This window comes from Mustela nivalis (assembly GCF_964662115.1).
Source record: "Mustela nivalis genome assembly, chromosome: 8".
Classification (NCBI taxonomy): Eukaryota; Metazoa; Chordata; class Mammalia; order Carnivora; family Mustelidae; genus Mustela; species Mustela nivalis.
Genome location: NC_139027.1, coordinates 117,216,302 through 117,229,245, shown reverse-complemented (window position 1 = coordinate 117,229,245; position 12,944 = coordinate 117,216,302). Strand labels below are relative to the sequence as shown.

At 48.3% G+C, this 12,944-nt stretch overlaps 1 protein-coding gene across 1 annotated transcript; it reads right to left on the bottom strand.

Moving 5' to 3' along the window:
* Positions 1-12: 12 nt before the first annotated feature.
* On the bottom strand, positions 13-12,573 carry SIRPB2 (signal regulatory protein beta 2; the record flags this gene model as incomplete). Its single annotated transcript, XM_082745435.1, is given in 8 exon segments — positions 13-85; positions 6,509-6,653; positions 6,656-6,673; positions 8,351-8,435; positions 8,439-8,585; positions 8,587-8,686; positions 9,810-10,166; positions 12,569-12,573. Coding segments are annotated over 8 exon segments (930 nt in total).
* Positions 12,574-12,944: the final 371 nt, after the last annotated feature.

Here is a 12,944-nt window from a genome sequence, read left to right as displayed (position 1 = left end):
CCATGCGGTGCCTCACGCAAAGCCCTCCGTGCGGGAAACTCCCCCTGCTCCGCGCCCTCTGGCGGTCGCGGCGCGGATCTGCAGCCTAAGGGCGGGGTGGAAGCCGGGCAGTGGAGAGGCGGAGCCGGTCTTCCTAGCACCTGTGGGATGAAGGATCTCTGGAGGAGTCAGATACGTAATTATTCATTGACTCAGTCCTTCATTTCATTCATTTATTTATTCGTCCATTCACTTCCTCGTTCACAGATTTACTGAATGCGATCAAAGAGCCTGGTGCTCTTCCAGGGATGGGGACAGGCAAAGAGCAAAACGAATTCCCTGCCCTCGTGTTCACATTCTAGGGTAGAAAATAGACCTGGAACAACAGGTCCCTCCTCTGCTCTCAACACTAACCCCCGGAGCAGACAGAATCTCCTAGCCGGCAAGACCAGTGTGAAATATGCCCGCCCCTCCATCTCATCTCCTAGGCTTCCCTAAATTCCTCTGCTGCTCCCTACTTGTTGCCAAGTATGCATTTGCATCAGAGCCTTGCCAGAGGCGGCACTTCCCTTTTTCTTTACCAGTGGGCAAGGTGTTCCCCGGCTTTCTTCAGGCTCCTGCTCCAAGGGCACCTTCTGAGACCCAATCCCGTCTTTCAGGTCCTCAGCTTCTTTGTCCTCTTGTCTCTTGCCATCCTGCCTGGGATTCTCTTCTCTTCCTCTTCCCTTTATCAGCTTCTGCACATCCCATCCCTTCAGTTTAGGTATTCCTTCTTCAAGGAGGCCTTTCTGCATCCCTGGGCTCTCCATCAGATATCCTGTGCATGCCCTGTGATGTCATGTTAAGTGTCATCCTTCCCCAAGGGCCACCATTCCCGTGACAGCAGAGGCTGTGGCTGTCTCCGGCACAATATGGCTTATCAGCACTCACTCTGGACTCAGCCTGGGGTTGAAACCCAAACATGAAGCCGATTACCTTTAGCCTCAGTGTCCTGATGGGTAAACGGAGCCCCTTATAGTACTTCAGAGGGAGGTGTGAGGATCCAGCGCGAACTGTTCAGAGTTATACTTGACACTTACTAAGCCCTCTGCAAATGTTAGTTGTCATTTTATCTCCTGGAACCTGCAGTCACTGATATAAAATATTCACCTAATGATCTTTTGCTGAATTAATGAAGGAGTGAATGAATGAGACCAAGTATCTGAGCAGCCAGATGAGAAATTCAAGGTCACAATCTGAGGACAAGGATACAGAGTAGGTACCTGGCCCCCCTGATGAGTGGTGAGCTGACTCTGGGATGTGATCCAATTTCAACAAATAAAACTTGTCCTTTTCCATAAAACAGGTGCCTTCGTGGTGGGGAGAAATGGCCTGAGTCCGCCGACCCATAAACATGCCTTCCCCAAGTGAAGGCAGAGACACTGCAGAGACACTGCCCTCAGTGTTCATCGTGGATGCAGGCTGGGGTTGCAGGGACAAGCTGGGTGGTGAGGGCGGGCCTCTTCCATCTCTGGGCCTCAGGGCCTGCTTTTAAACAAGGAGCGGGGGTGGAAGCTGGGCCAGTCCAGTGTTCACAGCCTCCTCAGATCCACATCCTCTTTTTTGTAAAAAACACTTCTATCACCGCTTTGCTACCTTAAATGGAATTCAGATATAATAAAACTGACCTACACATGTTGAAAAAAATCAGCATCGTGCCCTAACTGGAGAAATAATTTGGAGTAAAATGATCTGTATTTCAATTCTCAGGGATAAATATAATGCAAGACAAAATGAGCCATTAGGGGCTTGCTTCTATATACAGGGATGTTTTTTGTTTGTTTGTTTAAGAACATTCCACGCCCAGTGTGGAGCCTAACGTGGGACTTGAACTCACAAACCCTGAGATCAATACCTGAGCTGAGATGAAGAGTTGGACAGCTGTACAGGCGCCCCTGTACGGGGCTGTTTGATGCATGATTAAAATATTATAAGTGTGTTGCTGTGGGTGACATAGTTTTTCAAAATGGTAAGAAAAAAAACCTTGTTAAGTTGTGAGCAACACAAAGTTCAGTCTTCCCTCTGGTGACAGTAGTTTCATTCCTGGGAAACTTGGTATATCTTTAAAACCATGCAAAAAAGTACTTTTAGTTCATATGTCAAATGAGTTAGGGTCTAAGTTCGGGTTATTAAAAGTGGGTTTTCAGCTCTGTGAGGTCCTAGAAGGACATGTGGGTGGAGGGACCTTCCTTTGTGATGCTAAGGCATCAGAACACAACTTGGCAAACCTAGTGGAGTGTAAGAATCACGAAACCTAGATCCCCGCCAACTCCACTTGTGGGTGTTCACCCCATGTAAATGCTGGCATGCACACACCAGGAAACACGATGACATTGTTTCTGTGGGCGATAGTGAGATAATGGAACAAGTCAGGTCTCCAGCATCAAGAGAATCACAAATGTGATGGATTCCTACAGGGGGGTTGCCATATGGTCATGAAGATGCATGACTTAGAGTTACAGGTAATCAACCTGGAGAAATCTCGAATGTTGAGCCAAAGAACAAGGCAGGGAATGACATGTGGGATAAAGTGCCATTATATAGTACCATCTAGATGGTTTAAAAACGTGTAATATCGTGCTTGACTTAGGCCTGGCACCCCCCCTCTCCCCACTGCCCCACTCCCGGCCCAGGAACCCAGATACACTCTGAGCTGTATGTGTTTTATGGGTCATAGTGGGGTATACTTGATCAGACCTGGTACCCCCTCTTGCCCCACTCCAACATAGAACCCTCAAGGCTGCCATCGTCAGGGTGGTGGGATGCAGGAAGCCTCTGTCTATCCCTCCCCTTCCTCTGGCTCCAGGCCTTCTCTGCAGGAGCAAGTGGGGGGCCCTGGAGGCCCAAGCAGAGCAATGTGAACAGACCGATCTCTCTCATTAGGAGCTGCCACAGAGGCCAAGCCTGGGCAGGTTCGACGTGGTTTTTCAGGGAATACAGAGGAGAGGGCAAGAACCATTGGTGGGGAAGGAAGGAGAGAAAGAAGTGGAGCAGGAAAGGAGAAAACAGAAGAACAGGTGGGAAGAAACTGGTGCTCTGATTCAGAGAGACTTGGAGGACATCAATTGACCTCCAGAGGTCTAGATCCTGAGACTCAAACAGGATGAGCCTGTGTTGGGAGCTGTGGCCCAGGGCCCACCCCCTTCTCTGTCTTTGGTGGGTCATCTTGCCTGTGCAGGGCTCTGGGCCTTAAAGCAGGGGAAGGGCTGGAGTGAGCAGCTCTGATTCCAGTTCCTCCCCCACTCTTTCAGTCTGTCAATGGCAGGTTTTCCCTAGTGCCCACCAAGGTTCCCTGAGTTACCCATGGTTCATTTTATCTGCTAGGACCTTCTCCACCTCTTCTTGGGTCTGCTCCCACCCGCATACCCACTGAGGCTGGCACAGTTAATGTCTTACATGCACCAATGCGTTTCAGCCTCAAAATGACCTAAGAAGGGAAATGATAATATCATTATCAGTTTATGGATAAGAAAACCAAGACACTTGGGTAGAACTCACCCAAGAGATGAATAGAGAACAGGAATTTGAGCAGATTCCCAAGATTGTGGATTTTATTTCTACCGTCTACACCCCCTATAGGGGGTCTAACATTTGCCAAGCACCTGCTTGGTACTGACACTTCCTGTGCCATGCCAGGCATACTCCTCAGGGCCTTTGCACTTGCTGTTCATTTTGCCTATTATACTACCCCACCCCCAAAGCTACAAGTCTCTCTATTCACTCCATTCAGGTCTCTGCTCAAATGTCACTTTACCTGTAAGGACCCTCCTGTCCTCCCTAAATAAAACGTATCTCTGGCAAGCATCCCCCCAACCCCAGATTCTGCCTTATTATTCCTTTAGCACTCACCACCATGTGACATGTTACTTATCTATATTTACTGGCTCATTGTCTGTCTTCCCCCAGTAGTAGGGATGCCCTGAGAGAACAGACTTTTCTCTTCAATTCTCAGCACACTGATTAGTGCCTGGCTTATTTTCCGCCTTCAAATACTTTTTATGACTGGGTTTTTATGACTTTTTATGAATGGTGAAAAGTGAGGCCCCTTCCCTCAGTAAGCTCAAATTCTGGAGGAGACAACTGGCCTTCATGAAGGAAATAGACCCATGTTTATTTCAGGCAGCAGTGAATGCCGGGAAGAACACGTCTGCTGCGTGAGGGCAATGAGAGGGATGGAGATGTCATGGTGGACAGAACCGTCTGGGAGCCCTCATGAAGGACACGGTTGAGCAGGGATACTTGGATGAGTTAAGGAATGTGGTGTGGCCAATGGCCAGGTGGGTGTCAGGGCAGAGTCAGTTTATGGGGTGGTAATGGGATAGGTAATTGGGGAGGGGGTTAGTTTGCAGGGACTGGATTGTGCAAAGCCCTGCAAAGTCCAGGAGGTTTGGGGGGCAAAACAGTTCTTCCAGAGGCTTGGTTCCATGTTTGCTTCCTTGCTGTTCATTTCCTGGGGCTGCTGTGACAAACGACCACAAACCTCATGCTTTAGAGCAGCAGAAACTTATTGTCTCATCGTTCCCAAGAAAAAAAGTCTGAAATCAATATCATTGGGCAGGAGTCAAGGTGTCAGGGGGCCCTGCTCCCTCCAGAGGCTCTGTGGAGAAGCTGTTCTGGCTTCTTCCAGCTTCTGGGAGCTCCTGGCTTTTTTCAGTTTGTGGTCACATCACTCCCATCTCTGCCTCTGTGGTCATGTTGCTGTCTTCTCCTCCGTGTCAAATCTCCTTCCTGTCTCTTCTTTATCAGGATACTCTTGACTGCATTTTGAGCCCACCTGGATAATCCGGGACCCACTCCCATCTCAAGGTCTTTAATTCCAGCCGCAAAGTCCCTTTTTGCCATGTGGGGTCCTGGTCACAGGTTCCAGATATTACAGCGTGGATATCTTCTGGCAGGAGGCTATCATTCTGATGGCCATTCAATGCTTTAGGCAATTCTCAGGCTAAACTATCGTCCCCCTTGGCTGAGGTTTTGCAAGCTGTTTTTACTGTTGTTGTCATGAAAAACAGCAAGGCTAATGCAGTTCCCCAAGAGCAGGTGCTAGTAAATGATCACATGGAAAGCAAAAAGGGAGCTCGCAGATACTGAGTGTACATGGTGCACACAGCACATATGAAGCCCACAATAAATGAATCAAATTAGTTCTTAGACAATGCAGAGAAGTTTACATTATGATCTGTGTCTGCATTATTATCCATCAGGGTCCAAGATGCGAAGCGACTGACTAGTCACTAGGGGCACACAGGGAGGGAGTGGGGACTTCGGAATTGCGAACCAGGCATGTCACACTTCCCCCTGGTTTCTTGGCCTTGGTGCTGCTGATGCTTTGGACCAGACAACTCTTTGTTGTGCGGGCTGCCCTGTGCATTTTAGGATATCTAGCAACATCCCTGGCCTCTACTCACTAGATGGTGAGAGCCAGTTGTGACAACCCCCAAGTTGTGACAACCCTAAAACTGTGACAACCAAAAGTGTCTCTAGATATTGCCAAATGTACACTAGGGAGAAAACATCCTCTTCTGGAACACTCCTGTTCTCGCTTATACTCCCTATGGCAGGTGGTGGTCCGAAGATTTGCTTTTTCAGCTGGGAATTGAACTCAGAGCAAGGAAGCAGCTGCTTCTGGCCACTGAGGTAGACATTACTGGTTATCTACTGACATTTGGTCTTTGGTTCCTTTAGTGAAGAATGACAGCTGGGCACAGGGCTGCCAGAATAAAGACTACATTTCCCAACCCTCCTTGCAGCTAGTTGTGACCATGTGACCACATTCCAGCCAATTAGAGGTGATGTGAGCAAGTTCTCAGCTGTGCCCTTGAAGGGGAGGGTCCTACTCTTCTTTCCTGCCTTCCTCCCTAGATTTGTGCCACCTAGTAGCCACAAGAGGAAGGAATCCACTATTGCCTGGCCTGCCTATGCTTGGTTATTACTAGAGAAATCAATTTTCTTCTGGCTTAAGCCACTGTGATTTAAGAGTTTTGTAAAAGTTGCCAAACCTGTGTTTAACTGTTAGCCACCCAAGCCAGCCATGGTGGGGAAGGAAAGAAGGCGGGAAATGGAGAGAGAAGGATGTAAGTGGAGGACCTGGGCAGTCTGGCTCTGCAAGCTCAGAGGTGCTTAGGAAAAACTTCCAGAAAGTCTCTGAGTTGGATCTTGCTGCATGAGAAAATGTGGAGAGGGGAAGACGGGAGCAGCCACTCCAGAAGGGGTTGTAGCAGGAACAAGGACCCTGAGAAGAGAGCCAGGCAAAGCCCTGAAGGACAAGGAGGGCTTTCATGGGCTGCAAAAGGAGACACGCACACCAGAAGGGAGCCCAAGCAGTGCCCAGTGGAGAACTTCACCAGGTGAGTGGAAACCAGATGTAGAGATCCTGGCACTTGGCATGAGACCTGGGGAACATCTAGAGGTTGAGATCAGAGGCAGAGAAATGGCTGGGGAGCTCTGGCCTCTCTTCCGACTCAGAGGAGCCACTCTGGGGCTGACCTCTCACCCATGGCCCATGCCCCATGCTAAAGGGGGGCTCTGTCCTGCTGGGCCTGGCGTTTTGATGTCTTCTTGCCAGGGCCTCCTCCGGCAGGCAGCCAGGGCCAGCAGGAGTGCAGCCAAGATCACTGTCTTCAGCTGCAGGATCAGAGTGTGAACATAGACAGGAGGTCTGGAGGACACAGGGGAGAGCTTAGGAAGGAGCCTGGGTGAGGCCCCAATAGTCCAGACCTCAGTGTCCTCACAGGGAAATCTGGCCCAGCTGCTACAAACCATGGGGCCACATTCTCTCTACACTGAGAGAAGAGATCTAAGACCTCCCCTCCTTCTGTCCTGGATCTGAAGAGGCTTTGCCCAATATCCTACCTGTACGCTTAATCATCTTGACAACATTCCTGACTTCCGACAGTCATAGAAAACTGGGTTCATTTATTGGTTGCTCAGCTCCTCTCCCCTAGACCTTGAGCTAAGTATTTCCTAATTGCCTAATATAATCCTTAAACTTATCTTGCAAGGTAGGATAATAATGTATTGGTACAGATAAAGAGGCAGATTTAGAGAGGGGATATGATTTGCTTAGGGATATATATGTCAGAGAAGTGATGGGACCAGGTGGTCTCGCTCCCAAGAATGGCAGGAACAGGGCTGAGCAATAGGGAGCATCCGAGGTTGCTACCCCAAGTCTCACCCCCAACCTCACCCCAGTCCCAAGTGCCCCTGAGTATTAAGAGGTGATGTGACTTGCATGGTTCTGGTCTCTTGGCATGTGTAAATCTTATCAGATCTACATACAATCTTGTGAGGTAGGCTCTCTGATTCTTATCCTTTCTTCCCTCTAGTACACAGAGCAGGACAACAACTATTTAAGGAGCAAGGCAACCTGCCCACAATCACACAGCTAGAAAGAGGCTCAGCCCAGAATGCTTGTCTACAAAGCCATGTTCTGCAGTGCTGTGTTATATAGTTTCATGCTGTATCCTTGCCCTGGCTCACGGGGGGCTCACTACCTCTCAAGCAAGACTGCCCTCTGAACAGCCAACACTGGTTGTTAGAGAGTCCTTTCTTTGACTGAGCTTCAACATGGATCTCTGTTTTCCTGGTTCTGCAGTTGAGAAGAAGTCCTGGGACTATTTTCTTGGTGGCAGATAACCCTAGAAGTCGGACTGTTCCCTTCCCACGGCCAAGCCATGTTTGACTGCCTTTGTCTGTGGGGACTAGTTACCTTCACAGCAGGTAGGTACATTTACCTGATAGAAACATCCTGTCTACATGCTCATGCTGAATTCTGTCTCTTGGGGAGAAGTGCAGTTTGCTGCAAAGAAGGGAGACAGTCTCTCATTCCCATTTCTTTTCTGTCCTGCCACTTCCCGAGCCCCTATGCTATGACTTGGGGTCATCGAGATGAGTCTGCCTGGGATTGGGGGCTAGAAGTCAAACCCTGCAACTATGAGGGACTATAGTTAGACCTGTGGGAGCATCTCCAGGGTAGGGACAATGTCTGATTCATTGTGGGATCTATAACACCTAGTACAGTGCAAGGCGGTGAAGAGAGGAAGTTAAATCATTGATGGTCTATATATAAAGTTTTGTGGAGCCCAGCATGGCAAGAAATTAACTCTGCCTGGGAGAAACAGAAGGTTTCACAGAGGAGGGGCTATTTGTGCTGGGCCTTGAAGGACGAGTAGGAGTTCTCCAGAGAGAGGGAGAAAGAATTCCAGGCAGAGGAAATGGCTTGTGTAAAGGTTGGAGGCTGAAAACAGCTGACTTATTTGGGACGTGACAGAAAGTTCCCTGAAAGTTCCCTGACACCTCCCCCTCGCCCTGATGCCCCCTAAACCACCTGTCTCACCTTTTACTCTCAGCTTGGTGCCCTGTCCAGACAGGTATTGTCTGTTGAGTTTTCTCTGAAACTTGACACAGTCGTAGTTGCCTACCTACTCAGTGGAGGCACCTTGCAGAAGAGTGCTAAAATCCCTCCTGGAGTCCTGGACTGCTGTCATGTTGGGGTGGAAGATACCTTCAAAGTTGTAAATGGCCTCCCAGCTTAGGCCAGCCCCCCGAAACCACCTAATGGGTTCTGGGGGGACTATCTCCAAGCACTGTGCTGTTCAGGAATACAGTGTCTCTAGTGGTTGCCAATACCAGCCCCTGGGGCTGGATGATCCAGAGGTCTGGGTCTGGGTCCCTGGCTCCTGAAGCCAAAGAGAGGGGCCTTGCTGTATTCTGTTTCTTCCTCCGCTGTCCGCTCATGACCTCCCTCATATCTGCCCTCTCTCCCCTCTTCCCTGATTTCTCAACTCAGCGACTTCCTCTGTATCCTGCCATTACTCTCAAGTAGATTCACCCAGTAGAGAAGTTCTCAGTACCTCTTATGTGCTGATGTTAAGATCTGGAAAAATGAAGCTCAGCAGGGCACACAGATACCCTGCTAGGAGGAACAGATACCCTGCTAGGAGGAAGTTCTCAGTCCGGTGGTGGAGATGGCCCAGAAAATCCCCCTGAGATCGGAAACCTAGATGACTGTAGGACCAAGAGAAGGCTCCTGTCTCAGCTTGGAAGGAGCCCAGAAAGCCCTTCAGACATGCTTGCACCAAGTGAAAATGCACCTTTTCCCCTGCCCCAAGCCACCTGCCACAGGTATTCTGCCTGTCAGCAGTCTACAGGGTAGTTCCACAAACATCCATTCTTCTAGTTCATCACCCGAATGACCTTCAGTGTAGGAATGTCACTTATTCTGCAAGTTAAGCACTTGAATTATATAGAATTGAAGTGATTGATTTAAGAACATACTCTCATTGAATGATAGACCCAGGATTCGAGTACCCAGGTCACCACTGCTGGACTTAGAGATATCATGACTGATAATGTGGGGAGTGCAGTAGATGAAATTATCAGCCCTAGCTCTTGACTGTCCTGGCGGTATGGTGCAGTCATACTCTTGCCAGGGTCTTGAGGTGGGAAGAAGGTTATATATCATGATCTCTTGACTTTGAGCTTAATCACGTGACTTGCTTTAGCCAATGGGCTGTTAGTGGACATGATGTGATTAGAAGCCAGAAACATGCTTGGGGGTATTGGGACTTGTCCTCTTTGTTCCTGCCATTTCCATGACACAGATGTACTCTGGATAGCTGCAAAAAGACATGGCCCTGGAACGAGGCACGTGGGGCAGAACCCCTCCTGCTGCCTGTACACATGTGAGTGCGACACACTTATTTCATGTGCCGCTGGGATTCGTGTGCACAGCATGGCTGTGGGTAAAGGGATGTAGATCAGAACAGGGTGCTTGGACCTGCAGAGCCTGCTACTCAACATTCACAAGCATGGAGGTGCTCTCCTCTAGGACCTGTTCTGATTTCTCACTCAAGTCACTAACCCCCACACAGTGGTAGCTTCCAGCATGCTTGCTGGGGACATTGTGGATATAGATGGAACAGTCACAACCAAGTGGCTCCAGTGTCTCCTGGATCACTGGTGTCACCCCAGGAAAGCAGCCATGTTTGAAGTTACAAATCTCCTGCCGGTGCTGATGGCTCACCTTGACCCATTTAAGGATGTCATCAGTGTCAGAGCCATCCACCGTCCACCACAGTAGGAGTGCTTTACTTTCTGCCACCAGCATGGGGCCCTTGGGCTGTAGCACCTGCCACTCACTCCCTTTGCTCCTACAACAGAAGAAGAAAGTCTTTGTGCTGAGCAGGAAGGACCTGGAGCCCTCAGAGGGGAGCTTGACCCCATCTAGGCATTAGCTGACCAGGAATAATTGATCTGGATGCTGGAGGGATATTGTCAGGGGAGGAAAGTGCAAAAGATGGGGAGGTTGGCTGGAGAGACAGAACAGAGGTATTAGATGGAGAACATAAAAATTATAGATGGCACTTAAGTGCCCACCATGTGCCAAGTCTTGCATGTATGACCATTTATTCTTCCCAATGCTCCTGTGATGTGGGCAGCCATATTACTATCCTCCCAGATGGTTAGGTAAGTTTCCCAGGATCGCTACTTATGGGCTGAATGGCCAAATTCACGGTGGAGTCCTAACCCCCAGTACCTCTGAATGTGGTTGCGTTTGCAGACAGGGTCTTTAAAGAGGCAATTCAGTTAAAATGAGAGCATGAGGTGGACCCCAATCCGATATAATGGGTGTCCTTATAAGAAGAGGAGATGAGGACACAGATACACATAGAGGGAGGCCCGCGTGGAGGCACAGAGAGAAGATGGCAGATGGCTGCCAATCCAGCTGATACCTTCACCTAGACTCCTAGCCTCCAGAAGGAAGAGAAAATGCTTTCCTGTTGTTCAAACCACAGTCTGTGGCCCTTTGTTATGGTCACCCAAACTAACACTTCATCCAGTAAGAAGGGGACAGTCTGTTTCTGGAGCCCCTGCTCTCAGCACTCAAATATTATCACACAAAATGCGTGTGCTGTGATATTCAGGGTAAACATCCTCCCTGCTTTCTGTGACTTCTTTTTCTTTTCCCAAGTGAGAATATTGTCTTATATGACCTTTTCTTTTTTTGTTTGTTTGTTTTTTGTTAATTTTTTATTTCTTTTCAGTGTAACAATATTCATTATTTTTGCACTGCACCCAGTGCTCCATGCAATCCGTGCCCTCTCTAATACCCACCACCCGGTTCCCCCAACCTCCCACCCCCCGCCCCTTCAAAACCCTCAGATTGTTTTTCAGAGTCCATAGTCTCTCATGGTTCACCTCCCATTCCAATTTTCCTCAACTCCCTTCTCCTCTCCATCTCCCCTTGTCCTCCAAAATTTGTAATTTTTGGATTTTCTTATTTTTTTTTAAAGATTTTATTTATTTATTTGACAGAGAGAAATTACAAGTAGATGGAGAGGCAGGCAGAGAGAGAGAGAGGGAAGCAGGCTCCCTGCTGAGCAGAGAACCCGATGTGGGGCTCGATCCCAGGACCCTGAGATCATGACCTGAGCCGAAGGCAGCGGCTTAACCCGCTGAGTCACCCAGGTGCCCTGGATTTTCTTATTTTTAAGTAATCTCTATGCCCAACATGGGGCTTGAACTCACAACCCTGAGACCAAGAGTCACGTGTTCTACAAACTGAGCCACCTAGGTGCCTCCCCTCCAGCCACGTGAATTCATTTTTTTCCCCAGATTTTATTTATTTATTTGACAAACAGAGATCACAGGTGGGCAGGGAGGCAGGCAGAGAGAGAGGAGGAAGCAGGCTCCCCACTGAGCAGAGAGCCCAATGTGGGGCTCAATCCCAGGACCCTGAGACCAGAACCTGAGTCAAAGACAGAGGCCCAACCCACTAAGCCACCTAGGCACCCCTCTATTTTTTTTTTAAAAACTACCTTATTGAAGTATTATTTACATACAGTAAATACCAGAAATTGTACTATATACAGTTCTATAACTTTAAAAACATTTTCTTAAAGTTTGAAGTACAGTTGACATATAAGATTATATTTATTATATTATTATATATTATATATTATTATTATAATATATATAATATTATTATATTATTATATATTATATTTATTTTCAGGGGTCAACCACTTTGGGGGTTGAACTGCTGAGTTTTACCTCAAAATGGACATCGAGAAAGAGGGCTGAGGCCTCCCATGCAAGTTCTTTCACAGCTGGGTTATGAACATCATCTCAGGTGCTCCCCTCAAGAACTCCCTGAGGTAGGTATTATTCTTGTTACCACCATTTTCCAGATGAGAAAACCGATGGGGGCAGAAACATGAGGGCACCATATATTCAGTTGGCTTCATGAACAGGATCTGGACTCAGATCAGGTGACTTAAAGTTCTGCTCAATGTAGGTCATCAGCTTTGTGCCCCAACTTTCCCCTTGATGTATGTGACCATCAGATGGATGACTCCATCTCACCTCAAGACATACGTTTGCAGGATATCATGGTGTTTCTCTGTTGCCAGTGAGGTGGGGGAGTAGGGAGGTGAGGCAGATGTTTCCTTCTAAGAGGATGTGGGGAGGGGATGTGGAATTCTAAAAACCTTTCCCGCCTGTCCTTGGCTAGGCCTGTGCTAGGAGCCCAGGAACCGCCTCACAGTCATACCTCATGTTCAGTCCTAGGGATTGCTTTTGTCTATGGAGCTCTTAGTTCTAAGAAGTTCAACAGCATCTGCCCTCAAACACCATGATGTGAGCCAGTCAGGTCTGTTCACTCTAATCCTTTCTGGTAGTTTGTTCCCTGGCCTCAGGTCGTTTCCCCGCACCTCACACACAAGCACAGAAAGATGCCCTCCACTCAGCACAGGGTTGAGAATAGTGCCTGTTCCCACCAGCCAAACTGGAATACCTCATGATTGACAGAGCAATGGGTAGAACACACAGAAGGGAGTACTCATAGAGAAGTGCTCTGTTTCCATCCAGCAAAGCTGAACAGCAAGACCCTGAAATGATAAAAACAGATAACATTCTATTGTGAGGCT